General features: G+C 33.4%; 2 protein-coding genes, 1 long non-coding RNA gene and 1 other non-coding gene across 5 annotated transcripts; 1 reads left to right on the top strand and 3 right to left on the bottom strand.

Annotated features, from left to right (window-relative positions):
• Positions 1 to 5,721: 5,721 nt before the first annotated feature.
• Positions 5,722 to 5,805, bottom strand: Trnal-uaa. The gene has a single exon. It is a non-coding gene; the product is annotated as a tRNA-Leu (tRNA).
• Positions 5,806 to 6,022: 217 nt separating this feature from the next.
• On the bottom strand, positions 6,023 to 8,075 carry LOC111627584. 2 transcript variants are annotated; one of them, XR_002757030.1, is made up of 4 exons: positions 7,990 to 8,019; positions 7,841 to 7,932; positions 6,517 to 7,156; positions 6,023 to 6,444 (listed from the first exon to the last, which is right to left on the bottom strand). It is a non-coding gene; the product is annotated as an uncharacterized LOC111627584 (long non-coding RNA). The 2 variants fall into 2 exon arrangements; XR_002757031.1 differs by lacking the exon at positions 7,841 to 7,932 and having other exon boundaries at positions 6,034 to 6,444; positions 7,990 to 8,075.
• A 3,434-nt stretch (positions 8,076 to 11,509) lies between these two features.
• LOC111627583 (H/ACA ribonucleoprotein complex subunit 2-like protein) lies at positions 11,510 to 22,436 on the top strand. The gene is made up of 5 exons (XM_023371174.1): positions 11,510 to 11,824; positions 16,349 to 16,421; positions 19,597 to 19,702; positions 22,108 to 22,250; positions 22,331 to 22,436. The coding sequence occupies exons 1-5, from the start codon at positions 11,605 to 11,607 to the stop codon at positions 22,332 to 22,334; spliced, it is 546 nt and encodes a 181-aa protein (XP_023226942.1). The 5' UTR covers positions 11,510 to 11,604; the 3' UTR covers positions 22,335 to 22,436.
• Positions 22,437 to 25,344: 2,908 nt separating this feature from the next.
• Positions 25,345 to 26,147, bottom strand: LOC111627596 (adult-specific rigid cuticular protein 11.9-like). Its single transcript, XM_023371184.1, has 2 exons — positions 25,871 to 26,147; positions 25,345 to 25,795 (listed from the first exon to the last, which is right to left on the bottom strand). Exons 1-2 carry the CDS (start codon positions 25,880 to 25,882, stop codon positions 25,427 to 25,429), a joined length of 381 nt encoding a protein of 126 aa, XP_023226952.1. The 5' UTR covers positions 25,883 to 26,147; the 3' UTR covers positions 25,345 to 25,426.

Below are 26,147 nucleotides of genomic sequence, written 5' to 3'. Positions count from 1 at the left end.
TTGCACGAACCAGACGATTTAAGTAGGGGAACCGGAGAGTTGGTGACTCGGAGAAAGAGCCTATAAAGAGCTAAAATCTCCATATAAACACTGAAGAAGAATATAAAATTATCTTTACGAGTGGTGGTATAAAAGGTTTGTTTTCATTGATTTACTTCTTGTATTTGTAATATAAATAAAATAATATTTTTACGTGTGTTGTCACGACGACGTTTATCGGATGTTTTCGCGTTCTTCCTGGAATATTTCCGGTTATTTATCACAGATTTTCGTCATCACAGATTTGAAAGAAAAGATAAAAATGCCGAATAGAGATGAAATTTAGTTAAAAACTTGTTTAAAAAGTTCCAAAAAGAATTTTAAGAAATGGAGATTCTGAGGCCATATTGTATGATGTATGCTGTTATGCATATTGTATATTTTAATTTTACTTTTAACTTGATTCTAAGTGGTTGAACGATCGATGTTTGTATAATATAGTATTTAAGCTTTTTAAAATATGTGTGAGAATATGGACGAGGGTCAAGGCCCTCTAATCATCAGATCTGTTAGACCTGCTCACTTTGTCACTGGATGGCTTAATTTAACAGAACCCGAGTGGTAAGATTCTGTGTGGGATTGTGCCTAAGGAATAAATACCAGACTAAGAAGGTCATATTATATATATATATATATATTTAACAATTTAATCATCGGTAACAAGGATACAAAGAATAATAATACAAAGGAAATAATGATACCACGGAATGCTGAGAATAAGGAGGAAACAGGGAGTTTCTCCTATCACTATTCTATGGTCTACATTAATCTAAACCGAGAGAGAGAGTTTCAGTCAAGAAAAATCTCACCTATCTATGGACGGTGTGATTTTTGAAAGGAAGGAAGTGGTGTGACAATCTGGATGGACTACTAATGTCAATTTCATAAGTTTCACTCTAAATCAACCCTAAATAAACTTAATAAAACCTAACCAAATAATTTAACTTAATTTTTTTTTGTTTAATTTAAAGTTTACTTAATTTTATCAATATTTCTTAAAAAGGTTACAATCTTCAACATCCTGCAAATATACTCGATAACGCAACATTTAATAAGAATTTAGGATGTTCTACATAATTTCATTCGGTAGGGTAAGTTCTGATTGATCTATAGGTAACTTGACCTCCTCTCCAGCTACTGAGGGCTTTATTCGATTTGCATGTACATGTACTTTTCTTTTGGATTTGATATTTTCTATTTCATAATTTACAGGGCTTAAAATGGCAATAATTCTATAAGGTCCTGGCCACCGGGCAGCTAACTTCCTTTTTATTCCTCTTGGAACTACTACTTCCTTTAGTAACACACTGTCCCCTACTTGATAATGAGGTGGTTTGTTCTGTTTCCTTTGTTTTTCCTGTCTAGATTTTGCAGCCAGTTCCGAATATTCCTGAGCAGTTTGGTGTGTCTCCTTCAGTCTTAGTCTTAATTCTGTCGCAAAATTATCTTCAACATCTTAAGACAAGGTAGCTGGATGATAAGCAGTGGTAAGTAGTCTCTTTATTTTGAGAATATCACAAACTTCGGTAAATAATTTGAAGATTAAATTCGGTGCTCTGTCTGTCAATAGCTGGAGAGGGGTAGAATGTCGCAATATTATAGTTGTTACAAAAGCTTTCGCAATCGTTCTATTACTAACAACCGGCAAAGAAACTGCTTCAGCATATCTGCTAAAATGATCTACAAATACTAAGATGTATTTGTTTCCATTTGTTGTTACTGGCAAAAGGTCCAATAATGTCCATTGCTGTTCGTTCGAACAGGTGAGAAAGAGGGGAAAAAAGTTGAAGTTCTGCTTGTGACTTGCGGCCTTGTCTTCGGTGTTGAGCACAGTTAGTAATGTACATCAGTTAGGAATTATTCCTGGGGTCTTAGTTTCCTATACAGGTTTATATCCAATGGATTTCATTTCGATACTAGTCTCTCTATTTATGAGATGGTCGTCTTGTCTAAGACATCTGGGTTGAGGATACATTCGAACCTTCTTAATATGCTTTGTTCTGAATATCTCAATCCAATTACCTTTTACTCTTTTATTATGGGAGAATTTTCTAATATTATTGGCACTGAATAAAGTACCAATATGTTTGATCAGCTGGGCTAGCATCTGAACTTCGTCCATGCCGCTGATCTGTTTGCATCAGCAGATAAAGGCGAACTAGATACTAAATATAAAATTTAGAGATAAAATGGCTTCCTTCCTCTTAACTCCGTGATTTGTCTCATGTAAACTTAGTGTGTTGTTTAATTGTAAATTAGTGTGTTGTATTTACAACCGATTATATTTTTCAGGGGTCTACAGGCATCCTGGACCAGGTGGTACCTAACGGTAACCTCGTGGAAGTAGGTGAACCTGGACCCTCTATCCCCTATATCTCCGATAGATGTGCCTCTAATGCATATCATTCCATGATTCGAGGTATTCAGAGATATGTCAGATCGGATCAACCTACAAAACTTACTATGGCCGTCATCCCAGAAGGATATCAACCTCCCCCAGCATATTATGTAAGATTTACAAAATAACAGGAATGGGTGAAATGGGTGGGCTATATTCAGCAGGTTGAGGCGAGGTGAGCTCCCCGGCCAATTATTGATCCTATAGCTCCGTGTATATGGGTCGGTCCACCTCCGCATCCTCTTTCACCCCTTTCACCTATTGAATCTCCTGAACCATCTGACGAAGAATCTTCAACCGATGCGGAGTCCCCTCAAGAGGAGGACTACTCTTTGTCCCCATTACCTCTATTCTCTAGCCCCAAGGAAGATATTGTTAAATAATAAAAAGATTATGTAATATTCATAATTTTATACTCTAAGAAATAAAATTGTTGAGATAAAGGTTTCTGCTGCTATGATTCACAGTATTTGCAATCTTAATTTACAGTTTCTAACTAATTTACTGCCCTAGGTCGCTTCTATATAGCTAAATATACTAATTACACTGAATAAGTCTAATGACTATTTGATCCTCTAATTTTTCTGGGTTCAGTAATGGATAATCCTTGGGCTTAGGAAAAATAGAAATTGGTATGTGGCTTCTATATGATGGTACTTCTATCCGGGTTCTTCTAACCCCAATATGATTCTTTTGGGTACCATCTTATGAAATGGTCCAGAAACAATTGCAAAGATAAACATCATTAGTCCTATAAATTTTTGTAAAATGGCCATGTTCATAGAACAGGGCAGTTTTTCTTCACATTCGGCCCTAACCTCCTGCCTTGGTCCATCGGGAAGATTTTGTTTCTCCTCTCTTTATGCCATTTCTGCCTATGACATATGCGGATTCGGGTGAACTAATTTATACATGTTGGTATTGTATCTCTTATATCTCCTGGGGTATGGGTTGATTGATAGAGGATAGAATGCAAATTATTTTAAAATTTACAGCTTAAATAACACTTATGTGTATATAGCTCATATAGATATAAGGATTTTTGGTTTCCTAATCTAATAATCTATTTGTGCGCCTTAGTGCCTTTTCAATTCTGTCCCCTACTTGAGCACACTATTATATCAAAAATCATTCCCCGATCAAAATTAAGTAAACACTAATCATTTGGTGACTAACCGTCCGGCCGTAGCCATAGATTCCGAGGGAAGTAATACGGCGTCCTCCGCAGTTCAGATAATTTCATCCGCAACTTATATAAAAAGTATCTCTTCTTAAATTACAGTAGGGTGTCGTTTATCCAAAAGCCGGTTAACCGAAAGAATTCCAGTCGGCAAATTTAAATTTTCGCTAGTGCTGTGGCGCTGCAATCTTTGGCTATATTTTTTTTTGTTGGTGTATGTGTTTTAGCTGGCAGCACTGGCACTTTCGTGTAGTGTTTTTCTGAGGACTGTGTCGTGCTGAATCGAACGTTTTTGATACTAGATAACTTCTAAAGTATAAATTTTTTTTGTTTTATATTTTTCAATATATTTATTTTGTTTGTACAAAATAAAGAAATAATTTTTAACGATACAATAGCCACGATTATTATTTTAAAAAGTTTACATTAGGCTTAACATTTACGAAAATTCAACGCAAAGGAGAAAAATTTCAACACGGGATAGGTTGTTATATTTTTTCGTACATAATCGGTTATCCGAAAAATAAGTTATCCGAACAACCCCAGTTCCCAATTGATTTGGATAAACGACGCTCTACTGTATTTTGATGTTTTCTTTAAAGTAAATATGACAACACCGGCAGAAATTTCGTACATTTGATGTACTTAACAAAATATTTTGTAACTGAACTACGGAACCGAAACTGAATCCATATCTAAATTCTTTGTATTTAAATTAAATCACTTAATAACTAAGAATAAAACATGTAACCAGTATGTAGTTTGTGTATTGTATGTTTTCTAAGCGCGAATAGGGACCAATCCGAAATGCATTCTTAAATAGGTGAAATAAACAGAACTGTTTTAATCTCGGTCTCTGTTAATTATCCATAATTAAGAAAGACGTGATAGATATTCCTAGTGTGACAATTGAAAGAAGAAACCTTCACTTATAACTTTTTATACGCTCTCCAGCCTGACGAAATAGTCTGTCTCCTCGAAGTTAACTACCGTCCTTTTCCCGAAGGCTTTGTACTCTTCTAACCTTTCGAGTTGTTTCGGCCGGGGCACTATTTTTTCTCGATGGCATCTTTTTAATTCCTAAGGAGTGAGAAAATTGTAGGATTCTTCTGAAACCCAACAATTTCCTCACTCCTTAGAATTCTGTGCTTCCTACATCGGGCTATCTCCTTATAGATGGAACAGAGGGCCTTGTCGTATGTGACTACCAAACCGTGTGATAGAACATTTGGAAAGGATAGATATCCACAAACTGTTCGGGATAAGGACGGCACGAATATACATAGTCCATTTAGCCTATATGTTACTGTAGGCCTATTATGATACAATTTAGCAAAATCGCTGTAGAGGAAATTGCCGTCAACTTCGATGTTATAAACAATAATGTAAAGAAACGATGACGTCATCTATGTTTACATCAAAATATATTTTAAATTATCATCATGTTACTGAACGCAATTTAGTATAATTGGCATAAATTTGAATAAAATTCGTTTGTTTCCATGCAATTTTATTCTTATAAGCAATACCTCACAGTATCTCGTAGGCCATTAGTGTCTGTAAATCAAATATTAAAACAAAAAAAAATCTTTTAGTCAAAACATGATCTTAAATATCACAAAAGCAAAAAGCTGAACTTAATAACTATAATTTGCATACACTATACTTATGACTTCGTTAAATAAAATATATTATTCCGTTCTTTTTGAAATCCTTATCGATTTTGATTACACACTTTGTATAGTAGTATATTGCAAAGGATAAATAACAAACTATAGATGGAATTAGAACTTGGAGAAAATTGTCCAATGTGACCCAAAAGTAACATAAGAAACTTCAAAGATCAAAAACAAAGAAGAGTAAAATTTCATCTTACACGCCTTCAATAATCAGTGTAATGCAACGAATGTACAGTACTGTACTGTACTGTACTCACATACATATTTTAAATGTCAGAAGAAAATTCAGGCCATTAGTGTTAAAATAATATTCCGTTCAAGACTTCGAATTACGAAGAAGAACTGTTATAAGAAAAGACAAGTACAGTATTGTACAGAAGATTTTTCAAATTACCGCGATAAATGTTCACTCGAGCAAAACAACCTGTCAGAGGTGGGGTTCGAACCCACACCCTCATACGAGGACTAGATCTTAAGTCTGGCGCCTTAAACCACTCGTCCATTCTGACACCGCGTAACAATTTCCTAATCGCGTGATTATCAAATCGAAAAGCAATCGTTATCAATCCTGTCGTATCTTCGTTACATCTATCCGCTTTCGGAAGAAATGCCATTCGAACTGCCATCATCGACTGGACATTTCGCAACGAACTTTTGACGTTTCATCGCTGTTTTATGCTGACAGAAAATGTCAGCATAAAACAGAGAATGTCAATGGGAATGAAGGGGATAACAAACCATTTCTTATTTTTGTTACATACATACGTAATTTCTTAATAGTTTTCAAAGTGTCGAAAATTCAGATTCGGCTGTCATCACAAATCGATTCTTGCAGCGAATACCTAAAATTCTGTCTAATGAGTGCAAATTGTAATTACCAGAGCCCCTTCGGCCGCCAATTTAAAGTCTTTTAATCTTTAAAATTGGCGTTTCCACTTCCCGGGACGAGACCCAGGGGCTGGATTTGTGGGAAGCGTGTGCTCGGGTTGTTTCATTGTGTCGAATTACACAGAACGAGGCGCTTGACGTGTAAGTGCGTGAGTGCGAGAATTCGAGTAAAGGTTAAACGGTGTATATCTTCGTGTACAGTGGTGTTATGTACGTGCGTATGTGTGTATGTGTGTGATCGAAGAACATCTTCGGCATGTCTATAAACAGAAAACAGTAAATTACGATACGAGAATAAGATGTGTTAAGAAATGAAACGAAAGAGTTCTTACCATCGGAAAATATTCACTTGTACGGTAAATGGCCACTTGGTCCTCTTCGTGGTAAAGTTGGGGAGGGAGATTCTTCTCCCTCCCAAATGTTCCTACAAAACACAAAGGCAGTGAGAAAACGAGAAGTTTATTCATTTATTACCTAAGGTCAAGATTATTACCTTAATCAGACAGCCTTTCTTCCCGAACAGTGTTATGAGAAGAGCGAAGGACCTGACCTAGCCTAGGCTAACCTAACGAACCCTAACCGGAAGCTCAATCCTCATAACAGCTGTTTGGGAAGAAAGGTCGGCCGAATGTCGCGTCCGGTGAAGAAACGTGTCAAGTCCGTGGGTCACGTCCGGGTAAAAGAGGTCACGTCCGTTAAAAGATGTCATGTCCGGGTGAAAAGTGTCGAATCCGGTAAGAAAGTCGCATCCGGGTGAAGAAGAGGAAGTCGAAGAAGATCACCGCCTAGGCCAAGGCAACCGCAGCCGTCCGCAGCAACAAAACCACGGACAGCACGGTCCCTCAACTTCGGGGGCTCTCTCCTCCGATTCGTCGAGCCCCCGCTCCTCCAGCGGCACCGAACTCCTCTCCCTCCGGCGCCACCTCCTGCCTCCGCCGGAACCGCCTCCAACAACGCACCAACGTCTTCATCCTGTAAAAAAGAAAATTTGCAATTAGTCCAGTGAAAACAAAAGCTTATATTAATGCTTAAATTTTTCCGAATAAGGCTGCGTACACACTAGGCGATTTTAAACGCGCGTTTGACGAACCAAGAGTTCTGCATAGGCGTACACACTCAAACGCGCGTTTATAGATTTTTCTTAAAACGCGCGTTTTGCAGGCGTCAGCCGAGCGCTTCGAGATATATGTGCTGCCATGTTACTGTACATTCGATCGCGCGTTTTCGGGTAGAGTGGACGTACGTTGGCCGAAATGGAGAACGATCATTTCGATACTGATCTATTTATTGATGAAATCTAAAAGAGACCAACCATTGTCAAAGGATTTTATAGATATTTTAAAAGAATTAAAAAACTTGAATTTATTTTGTCTTAGTTTTGGATACAACGTCGCAAACACTCCATACGTCAGTCTATCTCGTAATATTGGGTGCACCCAAAATTCTCTTTGCCTCTGCCGTCGTCTTTTATAGCGACGATGCAGGAGGCACACACAAGCAATTACTTTCACGTCCATTTCCAAACTGAGCCAGTGCGTATGCTCCACTAAACGCTCCTCTAACGCCGAGCTAATGCCTGGTGTGTATGCTGCTAACGCGCGTTTAACGCAACGCAAAACGCCTAGTGTGTACGCAGCCTAAAAGCAAACTGCTCACAGCAGCCGCCTTTTTAAATCTAAAAGATTCGAATCCGAAGCGCAAACGGTCGACCATCGAACGATGTGCCGTGATGTCTTCTGGGACCGATTCTCCAAGTAATATTAAATAAATTCTTATGTCTAGGGTCAATACAGACTAAGACTTACCTAAAAAATCTTCAATCTTCTCTGTAAAAGTCTTTAAACCGCAAAAAACAGCACGCAACCGAAGAGCGAAAAAAAGTACGTCCTATCACAACGAGAAACACAATCGAACCTCGATTCGTCATGTGTGACGCATTTCGAACAAACGTTGAAAAACGCGTCAACAATGTTCGAATTTCGTAAAAGTTCGGATTTTTTTTAATTAATTAATTTATAATTATTTTTCTTTTTTAAATTTGATAAATAAATTATCTTGTGCATTTACATGGTGCGGAATGTCGACCGTGGAGAGGTAAAAGACGATCTTTTTAAATTCTACGTCTCGAGGCTTGACCATCTCCGAAATTCGTTCGAATTAATTTATAATTATTTTTCTTTTTTAAATTTGATAAATAAATTACTTTCTGCATTTACATGGCGCAGAATGTTGACTGTGGAGAAGTAAAAGACGATCTTTTTAAATTCTACGTCTCGAGGCTTGACCATCTCCGAAATTCGTTCGAATAAATATCTTTTTCGTCCATTTTCGACCTTCGCATGAAATAAATCAAATTCTTAGGATACCTCGGTCGCCGCGGGTTTCGCCTATTAATGTAACATCAAACTGGATAAAGTTAATATTAAAAATACCGAAAAACCTTTATAATACGGCCGAACGAAAATTAAGCCCGAGACAACGGGAAATCGACACAGACTGAGCTAGGGGAAAACGACCATTCTTTCTCCTTGAATTTCTGACTTTTTAAAGGATCTCTCCCCTAAATTCTTAATGTGATCGCTTAATCAATTTGACACGTCCGCAACTTTGAAACTTTCGCTCGTACCTCTCATGTCATGATATTTTATTTCCTGACTATCAACGCGACAATTTTTCTTTGGGAGGAATGCTACATTTATTTCCAAATTTTGTCATTGTCGTCCGTCCACGTGTCTTAACCTCGAGAACGGAATTATATGAAATCCGAGACCAGATGTGGAAACTTTAGAGACAGGAGGCCCCAATTAACTATATATGATCTTCCGATTCAAACCGAAAGTCTTGTTTTTTTTCAATTCAAAACGTCAGTTAACAGATGACTATTGTTAACGGAAAAGTGTGATGTACAGGGGCGAGCCACTACTAGCTTGAGATATTTTGGATTAAATAATTTCAAAATATGATTAAGAATTGCGTGTCACAATAGACAATTGCTCGTAGTTATCGTTTGTTTGTGAAAATATTTACGATGAAAACTAAATTTTGAACTTTGTCGTGTTATGAAGCAGAATATCGAAGTTAAAATCCTTCTGAGAGGTAAATAGGAGTTAATAATTGGGAGAAAGGGCATTTTTCCATCAAAAGTAAACAAAGAAAACATGCCAATAAGTGCAAGAGACTGATATGTAGAAACTACACCGTTAAGATGTGTACAAATTGTGCACTATATCCATCATTGTGAATAACAAAAGTATATTAAGACAGGAAATTGCTATTGTAAGATACATCTGTCGAAGTTATATTATTTATATCAATGTAATCTGAATATTACAATATTTTTGCATTTATGCAATTAGACAATCAGATTGTTGTTTACTTGTTATAAATGCAGATGCCATTGTTGTCTTGAAGATATTCGCATATTTATCTGATCGGTGAGTTGAGAAAAGAAGAATGTTTCCTGAAGACTAAAATCGAATCCTCGATTGAAACTCATTGAATCTATGGATCTATCTACAATAAGTAAACCTGGTTTGTAAAGCATACTTTCCAGGCGTATATTGTTGCAGTGTGTATCAGAGAATGATCAGGAGAACCGATTTTGCAGGATGGTTAGGTTAGAATACACGTGACCTAACAGCTGAATTTATGTTTAAAATACACTGTAAGTCAGTACATGTCGGTTAATAAAGAGAAAACAAAATATAAGACGTTGCCGATGGGAATTGTTTGAAATTTGTTGTATTAATTATTTGTACTGGGGCTCACACATGATTCCTTTATATGAAGAACTTCCACTCTACGGCAAAATTTTCAAGGAGTAATAAGGAAGGGTATTATGGTTGCTTGGTAGGCGTATATTTAACAGACATATTGTCTTTTGAAGTATTTCTGAATCATATAATTCCAAACTAAAACATAAAAATCCAACGACATTATTTTCTTATTAATTTGATACGAAAAAGTAAATACTGTAGCATTATCTAAATTATATTTACAGGACAGTGCTTATCCACTAGAGCCATTTCTTCTTTCACCTGTATGAAGCCATGGCTCTAGCAGCTGTCTCATCATCAGCAGCTGAATTCAATTTTAATAAAGCTCATAAAAAAGACAGAAATATAATTGAAAGATGTTTTCATGTTTTAAAGCAGAGGTATGAGAAATTTTCACATTTTTCTCACTAACAATTTATTGGTTGTACAAAATTGAATACAGCTGTTCCTTGATAGTCCGACGTTTTGTAATCCGACATGCTCAGTAGTCCGACGCACCTCCCGTCAAGGTACCCGTCCCCGTTACGTGTTTGCTTGCACAGAAGCATGTCGCGACGTGAATCTCCCCACCCAATTCTTACACGATGACACACATTTCGTGTGTTTTCCGTGAGCAGTTCTGTTCGAACAGTTGGAGTAGGGAATATTATAGGCTACTGCTAGCAAAACAATGCTAAATATGTAATCACTTTCGGTAATCCGGACACTTTTAATAATCCAACACCCCTTTGGTCCCATACCTGTCGGATTATCAAGGGACAACTGTATTGAAATTATTATTTTTAATTATTAGATTTCAATGCCTTGACTTGAAGTCAGCTGGAGGATTGCAATATGTTCCGGAAAGATCAGGAAAAATAATAATTTCATGCGCCATTTTACACAATATTTGTATATCATTTAATATACCTATTGAAGAATTTTCCTAATAATATTAGCGAGGTTGCGGTCGAAGTTTTCATCTCTGAAACTTAAACGTCAAACGTTGTAAGCGGCTCTCGACGTTCGGCGTTCACGTTTTAGAGATGAAAACTTCGGCCGTAACCTCGCTATTAAATTATAGTGTTAACCGTGGGGAGACCCATTCTTACCAGGCTTGTTCAAAGAATACAGAAGAAGAATGGCAAACCCGCTGTATGCATGATTCAACCAGGTAGATTGAGTTACACCTGTATATTATATTAAATATATTTATCATCATAGAGCGGGGTAGCGCTCTATCAGAAATTTTATAAAGCTCGGCAACACGTTTAATGTTGAAATGCCAACTTTAACCCTTAACTTTTAATTTTCCTAAATGTTTTTACGAGTTATTCGATCAGAATAACAATGGATACAAGTAACGGCGAGTTTAGTCTTTTATTTACTGCTAGATTTAAACGCGGTCGGGCAGGGCATTGCGGATAATAAAATAAACGCTTAAGTATTCGCTGTGTTAGTTAGTTTTTTTAATTGTAATATCTTAACGCAGAATATCCGGAATATGTATTTTGAATATTATTTAATATTTTATATAAAATAAAAAATATCTTAAAAATACGGTAATTATTTTCAAACGCCAGGGTGCGCAACAATAAGAAAACGTGTTTAATGTGTTTATTTCGTCTGACCACGTGCAAGAGTGTTGTTTCAGTCAATTAAAAAATGGGTAAAGAAAAGAAAAAAAGAAAGCAAGAAGAATTAGAAGATGGAAACGTTGATGTACCAGAAAAGAAGATAAAGTTAGATGAAACAGATGCCGATGAAACTGTTAGTGAAAACAAGGAATCGACTTACCAAGACAAATTAAAGTTTGTTAGTGTAATTGCTAAACCCATGGCATCGAGAAAACTTGCCAAAAAACTATTCAAATTGGTCAGAAAAGGTATTTTATCTGGTTTAATTAATTTTATGATTATTAGGTGAATTTAAAGTTAAATAAAGTGCGTTTATGTTGCAATATTCTAGTAAAAGTTCAGTTTTTTTTAAATATACGTTAATATATATCTGATTATCAAATGACGTGTGTTTAATAATAACATTTTTTGGTATTTTGAGACGTGAATATCACAGTGCAGAATTTTAGTAGTATTACATCATAAAATTCTAGGTGTAGATTTAACAGAAATGTACAATAAACATTAACCCTGTACCATTCCTATTTGAATTTAATAAAAGAAATTTTTTGTAATTCTTAAAGAAACAGAAAATTTCTTTTCTACACTATAACACAATACATCTAAAGATAAAACACTGTTTTGTTTGGTAATTGTCATCCAATTAACAAACAAAACAGTGTATTGTCTTTGGAAACGAATCCTAGTCAGTCCAACTTCCACTCATTTCTGGATACTGGACAAAGATGATGTAGCTATTTGTGCTTGTCTCATGATCAGATGATCTCTGCTGGTGGTCTGTGTTGGAGTCCAGATCTTGGCTTCCAAATATGTAATCTGTTGCCTCCAACACCTGTTCACAGTTATGTTAGAATAACCATTTTGCTTCCCTTGGCTTCATGATGCACACTTTCCCAAACTCTGTTAACTGTGTATAATGTCTTTTGATTCTGTCATATTGGCATCTGATTGTTAAAAGACTGTCAAACAAATAAGTACACTGAAAATTCTGACATGCAGTTTTTTATAAGATACAAAGATAATATAGTATAAAATAGTACAGTGGTACCTCAGGTTACGAACGCCCCAGCATACGAAATTTTCAGGATACGACATGAAATTCGAACATATTTTTGCTCCACGATACGAACAAAAACTCACCATACGACGTTACATTAGTTCGCATTTTTCATTTGTTTTTCTTACTACAGTTATTTTTTTAATGTATTACTTGGCTTTAATTTGAGTATGTTTTTCGCGTTGGAACGAATTATTTGATTTTACATGTAATCGTATGGGAAAAGATGATCCACCTTACGACATTTTCATGATACGATCTCAGTTTCGGAATGGATTAATTTCGTATCCTGAGGTACCACTGTAATTTTAAGATATTTGGTGGCACTCTCAGGCATGCAATTAGACCACAATTGGAATCATTTACATGTACCTTGTTTTGCAGTAATCAGACAATTCTACTTGGATTTATAACTTTTTTGTCAATGAATGTATTTTACATTGATATGTTAAATTATTTATCAAGTAAATAACTTTGAAATATATATATATAATTTTATGATTGGCTTTGTAAATAATGCAATGTAATATTTTACATTGATAACTATTGAAACATACTACTGTATATATATAGTACAGTACCCTGAACTTACGTGATAGGTGGGACCGAGCGATAACCACATAAGTCAAATTCGCATAAGTCGGGATATAATTTTGCATATAAATACATACAAATTATTTTTAATTAGGGCCGGAGACTAAAGAAATCAATAATTTAGAAAAAAATGCTTCCAAAAGTCTTTAACAGAGAGCTCGTTGTTTTGTCTTATAGCTTCATGCAGATGTGTAAACGATCATCTTGTGTAATAAGCTTTGAATGTTTTGATGACTCCCTGATCCATCGGTTGAAACAAGCTGGTTGCATTTGGTTGCAAAAATACAACTTTCACACATGGGTCAAAATTAGTTAAAGTTGCAGGGGGATGACCTGGTGTGTTGTCAATTATTAGCATCACTTTAAATGGAATTTGTTTAGATTAGCAATAATGTTCGACTTCAGGTATGAAGTGATGACCAAACCAGTCTTGAAAAAGAGAAGCTGCCACCCAAGCTTTACAATTCGACTTCCAAATCACAGGCAAGCCAGCTTTCGATTTATTTTTCAATGCTCTTGGATTTTCTGAGTGATAAACTAAGAGAGGTTTTAACTTCAATCACCAGCTACATTCGTTCCAACCATCACTGTCAATCGATCTTTGGCGGCCATAAAATCTGGAAAGGTTTTCTCTTCACGTGTGATAAAAGTTCTTTTAGGCATCTTCTTCCAGAACAGACCAGTCTTATCTATGTTGAATATGGTTTGGCTGGTATAGCCACCTTCATCTATCATAACTTTGAATTTCTCTGGATAGTAAGACACAGCCTCTTTATCAGCACTTGCCGCCTCTCCACCTTCTGCAATTCTATGCCAATTGCAGCGACTTTTGAATCGGCTGAACCAACCATTACTATCTTTAAACTCTTCATCTTTAGCCACCTCTCCAGCATCTTTCAATCTCTCAAAAACCAGCTTAGCTTGAAAGCACACCGTGTTCTGATCAACAAGACAATTTTTCACATTTACTTGATTATCACATCATAATTTTAACATTGTTTCCATCTCAGAGATAATACTGTGACATTTACGAATGATGCTTAATTTAAAGATTGAGCATCTTTCACAGCTTCGAGAATTTTTTCTTTACCTTTTATAATTGTTCTGACCATCAAACTTCTTTGCTAATTCACAAATTTTCATTTTTGTATGAAAATCTTTAATAATGTTAACTTTACATTCCAAAGATAAAGTTTTTCTTTTCTTGTTTGATGCAGAAGAATCAGTTCTGCTTTGTTTGAATGACATAATAGAGTCTCTCAAGTCTCCATAGATATAACAAACACAGAAATAAAAACACAAAATAAATTGTAGCTAAGCGTCAATTCTATGCGACACATCTGAACATGTAAGCTGAACAATAGTGTGGGAGGAGTGAGTAATCAAGAATTGCGTGGCACACAAACAAAAGATGAATCAGCGAGATTTGAAAATCGCATAACTCCAGGTTCGCGTAAGTTAGGGTAGCATAAGTCAAGGTATTACTGTATATCTATATTTTACTGCCATTTGTTTTACAGCTCTCTCTTTACAACTAGAAAAATTTTCTGTTATAATTATATAAAATGCCTTATACACTATATACTTCCATTTGCTAATTTACAAGATTGTATAATAATATATAGTTCAAATAAGAATACAACTGTAATTTTTGCACAGTCTATAATAAATATGAGTTAGCTTAAGATGGTTTCTGAGGAATCAGTTAAATTGTAAATGTTGAGATGTAATGTATGTATCATAAAAATATATATAGTCAATTCTGCTTAATTGGGACACATTGGGACTAATCCATTTTGGCCCAATTAAGCAGCTGCCCCAATTAAACGAACTAATAATAAATTTTATAATAAAATATGTAATAGGTTAGGTAAATAAATAAGTAGATAAAAATTAATAATTAGGTACCTATTTTAATGCTTTATTAAATCAAAATACAGAAAATATTTGTTCTATAAATTTGTCAGACTCACGACAATAGACTCACTGATTTGCATAATGCTAGTGTTGCCAAATATTAGTAGTGATGTAAACAAGGTTGACCATTCGATCTGTTCCTGGTCAAACAATTTTTCCTTTCTTTGTTTTTAGTTAGAACATGTTCTAAGTAAAAAGGGTTTGTTCAAACATTATTTTATGGTATTCCTTTGAGCACAGTTTCCTTTACTTGGAGATTGGCCGCTTTGGCGGGAGTGTCCATAGAATCCGCCAGCTTGATGCTGATCTCAACAATTGGATGGTTGCTGTCTGAATCTAGACGTAATTATGCACACAATACCTAAGGAAAGTCTAGCTGTCTTCCAACTCACTTGAGACACCTTGAAAAATTGTCTGGCAATCTTTGTTCCTTCACTTTTAAGGGGATCATCCTGTCTAATCCAGAGCAGGGTCAGTAACTTGCATTCAGGTCGGCCTCAGATGAAAACCCCGTGTGATATATTTTGCTATGGTGACTCCCACTGGAAAAACCAAACTGCCTGAGCAAAAGACAAAATCACTTTGTCTCTGCCAACCATTTGGCTTACACATCATTAGTGTACATAGTGCCCACATATTTTCAGAAGATTACTAAAATATATCAAAAATTGTTAAATTCCTTTTCTGCTACTGACCCAATTAAGCAATTAAATTATATATTAATTTATAAGTTTAATTTCTGATCTTTGAGATTTAGCCCAATAAAGTGGATGCCCTGATTAACCAGTCGTATCCTGAGGTACCACTGTAATTTTAAGATATTTGGTGGCACTCTCAGGCATGCAATTAGACCACAATTGGAATCATTTACATGTACCTTGTNATCATTAGTGTACATAGTGCCCACATATTTTCAGAAGATTACTAAAATATATCAAAAATTGTTAAATTCCTTTTCTGCTACTGACCCAATTAAGCAATTAAATTATATATTAATTTATAAGTTTAATTTCTGATCTTTGAGATTTAGCCCAATAAAGTGGATGCCCTGATTAACCAGTGGCCCAATTAAACGGAATCAACTGTATATATTTTTTTATTCTTTCTTTTCTCCTTATACATTGTATTTACTCTTTCGTGTTTAATTCTTATAATTTTAGTTAATACTTTTATAACTATGTTCATTGTTTGTTTATTTGTTTAGCTACAAAGTATAAGACATATTTACGAAATGGTTTAAGGGATGTTCAGAGTAGAATAAGGAAAGGAGAAAGAGGGTAAGTAATTTCTTACACTATAATTTAGTAATTTGTTAATCAACTTCCTTTTCTATAACCTGAAAAATCTGTTATTTGTCTGTTCAAATATAAAATTCTCTTTTAAACTTTCATTTTTCTTTATTTGCCAACTCTTCAGCTATTCATTCAATTATAATTATATTTCTTTTATAATGAAAGACTCTGCAATACAATGAAAGTATAATTTTCATTTTATACAGTACTAGCTGTTACCTGTGACTTCGCCCACACAGATTTTGCAAGCAAACCCCATTTATATTCACTATTTCAACAGCTGTAGTAATTGTTATATAACACCTACCGCTGAGAATCAAACAAACTGTTTTTAATTTGATCAATTTTCTGGAATGTTTACAATTGTTCTATAATCAAACCAATATGCAATAACAAATTTGAATTTAAAAGTTTGAACGTTTTGTTAAAAAATTGAAATGTATAAAAATATTTATAACAATGTCTGAAATGTTATCAATTTAATACACCTAAGTACTCAATGAAGACTAAACATAGTTGAAAACAAAAATTGCATCTAAAATAGTACAGTAGAAGCCGTTCTTCAGGTTAAGCCATAGGTTGCGTTTTTTTTTTTTATGCAGTGAGAGTGTAGCGAAATGACACCACGAGCAGCATTGGCCATTTAGAAACGGGTTTCAGAGAGTTTGCTGTAAAGTGCTTCTCAAACGCTGCATAAAGAAATGTGGCCTTAATGCTCTCCCTCTTCCCCCGCAGGGGAATTTCCAAAAATCCTTCTTAGTGTGTGTTTTCATGATGTACCCTAACTGTGTACCAAATTTCACCTCTTTAGATTCAGCGGTTTGCTCTGGGCGATGATGAATCAATCAGTCAGTCAGGACAAGTAATTTTATATATTTAGATAATTTTAAAAAACTAAATAATTACCAGATTAAATCAGGCTACATAATTACTACTAATAATTATTAAATACTTCACTAGAGGTAGGCATTAGGTTCCATCTCTTATTAAATTTTAATTATTTAATTTAAATGATTATCTTATATGCTTTGACTTTAGTCTGGCATAGCACTTGGCACCAGTATCAGATGAGCATGACATTTGCAACATAATAATAANATTTACGAAATGGTTTAAGGGATGTTCAGAGTAGAATAAGGAAAGGAGAAAGAGGGTAAGTAATTTCTTACACTATAATTTAGTAATTTGTTAATCAACTTCCTTTTCTATAACCTGAAAAATCTGTTATTTGTCTGTTCAAATATAAAATTCTCTTTTAAACTTTCATTTTTCTTTATTTGCCAACTCTTCAGCTATTCATTCAATTATAATTATATTTCTTTTATAATGAAAGACTCTGCAATACAATGAAAGTATAATTTTCATTTTATACAGTACTAGCTGTTACCTGTGACTTCGCCCACACAGATTTTGCAAGCAAACCCCATTTATATTCACTATTTCAACAGCTGTAGTAATTGTTATATAACACCTACCGCTGAGAATCAAACAAACTGTTTTTAATTTGATCAATTTTCTGGAATGTTTACAATTGTTCTATAATCAAACCAATATGCAATAACAAATTTGAATTTAAAAGTTTGAACGTTTTGTTAAAAAATTGAAATGTATAAAAATATTTATAACAATGTCTGAAATGTTATCAATTTAATACACCTAAGTACTCAATGAAGACTAAACATAGTTGAAAACAAAAATTGCATCTAAAATAGTACAGTAGAAGCCGTTCTTCAGGTTAAGCCATAGGTTGCGTTTTTTTTTTTTATGCAGTGAGAGTGTAGCGAAATGACACCACGAGCAGCATTGGCCATTTAGAAACGGGTTTCAGAGAGTTTGCTGTAAAGTGCTTCTCAAACGCTGCATAAAGAAATGTGGCCTTAATGCTCTCCCTCTTCCCCCGCAGGGGAATTTCCAAAAATCCTTCTTAGTGTGTGTTTTCATGATGTACCCTAACTGTGTACCAAATTTCACCTCTTTAGATTCAGCGGTTTGCTCTGGGCGATGATGAATCAATCAGTCAGTCAGGACAAGTAATTTTATATATTTAGATAATTTTAAAAAACTAAATAATTACCAGATTAAATCAGGCTACATAATTACTACTAATAATTATTAAATACTTCACTAGAGGTAGGCATTAGGTTCCATCTCTTATTAAATTTTAATTATTTAATTTAAATGATTATCTTATATGCTTTGACTTTAGTCTGGCATAGCACTTGGCACCTGTATCAGCTGAGCATGACATTTGCAGCATAATATTAATAATAATAAAATATATATATAATATATATATATAATGCTGTTAGAGGAGTAAACTTCCTAAACTGGTAAGAAAATAAATGAGGGGTTGCGGAGGAGACGAGGGAGATGAGGAGAGACAACGGTTGGAGAAGACACAGAAAGGACTAAAGACATTTATGAATGCTAGAACTTTATTGTTCTATCCATAATTTGAAGACAGTTACAAATGTTGGAAAATTAATCTAAAGTTTAATATTATGATTTATTTCAGAAATATTTGTAATAGTTTATAGTTTTAAATTCTTTAGAGATGATAACTACAGCTTACATCATATCTGCTTTTTGGATGATCCCCCATTCCTCTTGCAATGGTGTTCATTTTTGAAGCTTTCTTTGGGAAATCTCTATAGGGAGGTACTGAATGATAGATTCAAAAGCACCATAACAGCCTTACACATATATTTTTAGAATACTTTTTTATTTATAATGCAGTTTCTAGAGTACTTTTGATAATTACTGCGTTAAAGCCTTAAATGAAAGAGTACTAAGTTTTTAAAATGATAACCAAACTCTGCACTTACAAATATAAACTGATCATTGTCATTCTCTTGCTCTTCTGCAAACAAAAAGCATCAGATTAAAAACATGTTGGACCATCAGAATTGCAAACTGCAAAGTATCAGAATAGAGTTTCATTTGCATCAGATTATTAAGTCCAAAAAAAATGAATTATAAGAATATTTTCTATTTTAAAATACTTCTTATATTGACTATTCAAGAATGAATATATACTTTGCTAAAACTAAGTAGACCTGTCATTTTATTAATAGGTTTGATAATGTGAATTAAAACTTTTTAATATACAAAACATAATTTCAATTTATTTAATAATTCTTAAATTTTGTATTACATGTAGAATAGTGGTGTTTGCTGGAGACGTAACACCAGTTGATATGATGTGCCATTTACCTGCTGTATGTGAAGAAAAGAATTTGCCTTATATTTACACTCCAAGTCGTGCTGTAAGTATATCAATATGATTTAATAGACAATAGATTGACATAGTATTTCATATTTGCTATAATCTTTTAATCTTTAATTCTATATTAATAAAAAAAATTTCTAATCTTTTAATGACATCATACAGGTTGCTCCATGTAAAATCAGACCCATTCACTAGAAACAAATGAATTTTGGTTAAGGACACTTGTTACACTTGTTATTTTAACATTATTTAAATGTACAAAAACTTAGATTACATTGAAATTTGGTGTTGTTGTGCATCTATATGCCTTTGTGGATGTATTTTCAAGTTCAGATTAACTTTATATAATATACTCATGTTGATTGCTTCAAGTTTCTGCAAATTCTCTCTTTGAATTCACATATAGTCCTGAGATTTGTCACATTTCCTTTTAATACTTGCTATAAAATTAACATCACTATTGTTTTTTCATCTCAACTGGACTGATTTTAAGTGAGACACTCTGTACAAAGCCATGAAAAGGTATAGTTTAAGATTGTATGTGTATTTAGAAAAAGATGACAGCAAGATTGGAAACAGAATGTTGCTTATTTTTTTTCTTGTTTTCATTGAATATTTATTGTAAAATTCATATATTGGCAACAACAATAATTTATAAAAATTATTCAGTGGTTCTCTGTAGTGAGTCATTTGAGAGAGATGAATTTTAACAGGGAGAATATACACACCAGTTTTCTACTCTGGAGACTCAGTTTTAAACTTAGCTATAGAAAATATTTCATGCTGTGAAGGAGATGAAATCTATCTGTATAAATGAAATGTGATGCAAAATATTATCAGAATGTGTGCTAATTTAAAAGTTTATGAATTGTTTATGATTCAACAAGAAATACTAACTAACCTACAGTCTGGCTTGGAAGGATTTTATAAGAATGACATACTTGAATTTCTTATCTCATATGAATTGACATTTTTACAACTGATGATTTCAACAGAGAAAGTAGTTTAAAAATAGCCCAGTCAAGATAGCATGCTATCATTTGCTATAAGAAAAAGAATAGAAATGCATATCAAATTGAAGATTTAAAAAACGTTTTTCAGTACTTTTGAGAAACTGATTTGTAATTTCTTCTTAGGTAAAGATTTAAAATAATCAAATTTTTCAATGATGTAGTTATGTTAATATGCTAAAAAATAATGTATGTTTGTTTGTTTATTTATTTTATTTTCGATTATAATAGGAAAAGTCTTGCAACAATAGATTTTCGCCTCCTAATTAACAATAAAATCCCTATTAAAATGTGTCAAAATAAATTGAGAAATAACTTTTTCTAGAATAAACTACATTTTTTAAAAATATTCTTTAGTTTTGGAACTTGTTATCAATATTTCAGTTTGCGCCATTTTAAATTGTCATCTTGCTTTGCATCTTTGACACAAAGCAAGATCTTAGTCATTATTAATTTATTTATACATTATAACTGCTGCTTTAAAACAAATTTATGGAAAAAGTGAAGACGATCAGTTGACTAATAAAATATATTTCAAAACACGTTGATTTCTAACTGAATTCTATTAAAGTAAACAATCTCATACCTTCTCCAGCAATATATTAACTTAATATGCTAACATTTTTAGATATATTTAATGCCCATCCTCAAGCAACCATAAACTTTATTACATAGAATAAAATTAGATATTTTTGTTCTGCGTGATTAAATTTATGGTTGCTTGAGAATGGACATTAAATACATATGAAAATGTTAGCATATGAAGTAGACAATTTCACATTTCCAGCACTTTATTAATTTTATAATTCACAATACATATGTTATATTTTATAGTTTATGTTTTGTAAGTTCTGTGTTTTGAACTTGCAAAACATACATTTTATGGGTAAGTTATAATTCAACAAACTATATTTGTTATGTTGAAGTTTTCTTTGTATTGTTTACTACATAATAGTTTGGTAGCATTAATATTCTTTGTCTATATGATAATATCCATAACTTGATTTATTAGAATAACCAAAAGATTATTTGGTTATGCTAATAAATTGAATTTTGGATGCTATTGTTTTTATACCATTCTGGGTTTAAAGTGTAGTTGGCTGAGAGCATTCAGGGTTGTAGATAATAAGTCATCCCCAGTCGATGTCATTACTAACTAGTATGTTATATCTAAATTAATTAATGACTCTGGAAGCAAAAGTCAGATGGCGGTCCAGGTAGCATAACCAGTAGCATAACATTGTACACAGAGGTGCAGATTCGAGTCCCACTTTGGGCCAGTTCTTTTCTTTTAGAATATTCTAAATTAAATTGAAATTAAATTTACTTCTTTATAATTATTAATTAGACTTAAAATAGCCAGATAAAAATTTGCCAGATTATTTGGGAATATTCTTTGTATTTATTACTTATAAAATAAATTTTATTGTAGGATTTAGGAAATGCTATGGGTGTAAATAGAGGTTGTCTAATGGTGATGATAAGAAGTCATCAAGATTATGAGAAATTATTTGAAGAATGCTCAACAGAAATTGGAAAACTTCCCATTCCTATATATGATCCCCAGCAAACTCTGTAATGTATCATTTTTAAAAATTAATTCTGAAATATTAAATTTTACTGAGTTTATTTTATTATTATTTTTTGTTTTACAGTTAAGAAAAGCATTTTGGTATGACATCTCATCAATTTCTCCATCATCAACAAAATAATGCATTTAGTTATGACAAAATTGCAAAATAAACTAAATTCTTATATTAATGTGATGCCTTCCTTTATATTTAATTTTACTAGTATTAGTTTCAGAATATAAATATTTACTGTACAAAACCTTTTTATTATTGAAAATTACTTCTATAACAACATTTCTCAAACTTTTTGCTCATGCATCCCAAAATCAGCTGATATAATGTATTTATGTAGATATACATATATATTGATGTTGTATCATGTTTCAGTGTGTGATAAAGAGATATTCCATCTTGTGTAAAGCTTATAGACACTTCATACAAATTGATACACCTCTTAATTAAACCTACATAAACAAACTGCAAATAATACGAAAACATGGCATCAAAACATGACCAGTTTGTCATCCATTCATTCATTTGTTTTCTTGAAATTTATGTTCATTTATAAGTTAGACAACAAAACAGTGAATTGGAACCTGTAACTTAGAGAAGACTACAGTAGGACATATTGTTTGTTTTATTCACAACTTTCTATTGTTGCTAATTTTTTACGATAATTTGTGGTTATAAGAAATTATTAGAGAAATATTGAATTCATTCGATTATAGGCCACACTTTTTCTGCCATTTTAATGCCTCCAAAAATGGCTGCTGTTTACATTTCAGATAATTTCAGGATTTAGTACAGTACAAAGTAACCGGTTTCGACTTATTTCTATTTAAGAAGTAGTTAAATAATTAAGCGATTAGGGAATTGGGGACATAAACAAAACCCCGATGAAATAGCCGAAATTTTACTTAAACAAAAGCTTAACCCAATCAATCTCTAGCCGAGTACAATGGGAACTGATTTATTCGTAATATTAGATGTAATAAAGACAGTAATTTTTCCAGTTCAATGACAGTGACCGAAAAGTTGTAAATTTTGGAAATTTCCATGGACACCTGGTCTTAAAATGAATTAGAAAACAAATGACTGACAATCTATTAAGTTTAACATATTTAGATTTTTATAGATATAGCGAGAAACGTTTAAAATGTACAACAACCCTGTCGCGTCCTTTGAGGTATACTAGTGATGCGACAAAAGAGACATTTGACATTGACCCGATCGGTGCCCTCAGGATTTGGCAGCCCTTGTGCCGTGCAACCTACTCTGATTCCATCCATTAGCCACTCGTAGGGAGCTATTTGACTAGGTGGATTGTTTTAAGATTTAAAAAGTAAAGAATATTTATGTTATTTTTATGTACGTTTCTGTACAAAGCTATATTTAATTATATATTTTTTTTAAAGTATATTCATACAATTGAATATTTTGTACTAGGTTTGTATAATTGTATATTCATCACACATTTTACCAAGTATGTTTTTATTATTTTATTTTTAATTGTAGCTCTTAGATCCGTAAAGTAATATAAGATGGGAGAGCAGAATAAAAATATCAAATATTTTAATGAAGTTTTTTTAACTCCTGTCAACTATACAAAACTATCATAAAAATATACCAGTAAGTTCCTATCAGTTGGTTTAAGTTATAAATCTACACAATTACATTCTAAATCGTGGCTATCGATTCAGAATGTAATTGCGATATGAAAAATACATTTAGAAGTCTACTGTTTTTACTGGCTTATCGAACAAACGAATACGAATGGACCCTGACGAGTAATTAAATGGTTGCCCCTGTAAGTCGGCTTCTTACAGAAACACAGCTTCCCTATCATCAAATGTCACGGCACGCCACTGATAAAATAATAATAAAAACTCTGGCCTAGAACATTTTGCTTTTAATTAATAAATATATAAAATAGATGTAGATAATATTGTATTGCATGTGTAGGCATTTTTATGTATGCAATACAGCTAAAAAGGTAAAAAAGTAAGGCTTCGGTTTAGGAGTCGATCCATTTTAGATTGTTTCTTATGGGAAAATTTGAGAACGAATCGGTTTCCGAACGAATTAAGTTCGTAACCCGAGGTTTGACTGTATAAGATATTACTCATAAAAATATGAAAAATATATCACTTATATAAAAATTTTATGCAAAATATTCTGTGACTAAACCATTTCTCGTATTAATTTTCTCTGCTAACTTGTAAGATATTTTAATGCATGTAAAAAGTATATATCAGAACGTAAAAAATTTTAATAAAAATAAATAATCTATATTGTATTATTTCTGTAATTGAAAACTCAAAAGCTGACCCGACATTATATACTGTATATAAACGGAAACAAACACGTTTTCCATCCCATAGCACTAAGTTGATCACATGACAATCTAATATCTATGCGCCCTGGCCTGTCTTTCTCATAGACCTGGGAGCGAGAAGTAGTGACGTGAAAATCATGTGTCATCTGCAGCCAATTACAGTGATTATTCATTTGGTATTGATAGAGGAAAAAACGAATCTATTAGTGTTGGATGCCACACGCTCTAATGAAACAGCACTCTCATATTAGATGCCACGAGGTGTTCTGTTATTAGTAAAATTAACCTTCATTTTATAAGGTTAGTTTTATGGGTTATTAATGTTTTATTTTAAAACAATTCTGCCTCCGAGATTAATTAAGTAAGAGGCATCTTGATTGGTTGCAAGCAAACATGTGCATAGAAAATGGCGGAAATACAAAATATAACAATACTTAGGACATCACGCCAAGGAAAAGTAAGCAATTGTGGAATTGTTATAAAAATTTAAAGAAAAAAAAATAAGAACTAATTGAATCTGTTAGGATTACTCGACTTTATGAATGCCAATTTCTTTCTTATTTGTAAGAAAATGACATTCACAAAGTTTTAACATTAACTTTAACTCTGGTTACAGAATACTTCCGTTAGTGGATAAAATTTATTGCAAATATTTTGAACTTTTCATTAACCGACTCAAAAGTGATTAGATTATAATAATACATTTTTATTTTGCTTCAGCAGATAAACATACATAGCACAACATAGATTTTGTTTTTGGCTTTTTGCAAAATGAGCAAGCGATACAGCAATTATGCTAAAATTGTAATTAAAAAAATTTTTTTGAAAATTTTTGGATGAGAATCTCACCATCTACCATTCCATCCCCCGTAATGTCCGTAGAAAGGTGCACCCCATGGTGAAACGGGTGCGGGAGCTTTTGGTGCTTGAGCTGCAATGGCAGCTGCAGCAGCTAAGGTGTTCTTATCGACACCTGTATCACCTGTGGCTTGGAAACCGATTCCTGGTCCTGCTCTGTAGTTCACTTGTCTCAAATGACCATTAGGATCCATGTAGCTGTATGATCCAGAAACGGAGCCATCAGCACTACCGGCTTCGGATCGGGCGTGACCACCAGCATCACCTGTGTTATAATTGAAGTTATAGCCTCCTCCTCCTAGATTTACGGCCACATTAGCGGACAGACAAGCGACAAACAACAATGGAAGAATGATCTACAGTATAAAAAAACATAAATTTATCTTGTATAAACTGAAAAGGAAGAAACTTTTATATTAAATTTTACTTACAAGAACTTTCATCTTGAAGATAGATAGTTGAAAACTGATCTTGTCTGTGCACCTCTACTCACTCCTTTATATATATTTTTCATAGTCCATCCAAATGACATTGGACTAGTTATTAAATAAAGAAATTCAAGTAAAACGACTCTAAAGCGATGAATCCAGAAGGTTGAACATAATCATCAAGGTGATGCTGATGATGAACGGAAGATGTCCAAAGAAAAAAGCTGTTCGAAATCAGGTCAATGTCGCCTGTTCTTTCTTCCTGGTCACACCCTGGTCA

Source organism: Centruroides sculpturatus, unplaced genomic scaffold (genome assembly GCF_000671375.1).
Source record: "Centruroides sculpturatus isolate CEXI.00-Female unplaced genomic scaffold, Cexi_2.0 scaffold491, whole genome shotgun sequence".
In the NCBI taxonomy this organism is placed as follows: domain Eukaryota; kingdom Metazoa; phylum Arthropoda; class Arachnida; order Scorpiones; family Buthidae; genus Centruroides; species Centruroides sculpturatus.
The sequence above is the reverse complement of the archived record's forward strand: the minus strand, read 5'-3'. Positions and strand labels throughout refer to the sequence as shown.

Coding starts and splice junctions, on each gene's coding strand:
- LOC111627583 (XM_023371174.1), top strand. CDS start 11,605: ATGGGTAAAGAAAAGAAAAAAAGAAAGCAAGAAGAATTAGAAGATGGA. Junction 11,825..16,348: donor ATTCAAATTGGTCAGAAAAG/GTATTTTATCTG, acceptor TTATTTGTTTAG/CTACAAAGTATAAGACATAT. Junction 19,703..22,107: donor TTTACACTCCAAGTCGTGCT/GTAAGTATATCA, acceptor ATTTTATTGTAG/GATTTAGGAAATGCTATGGG.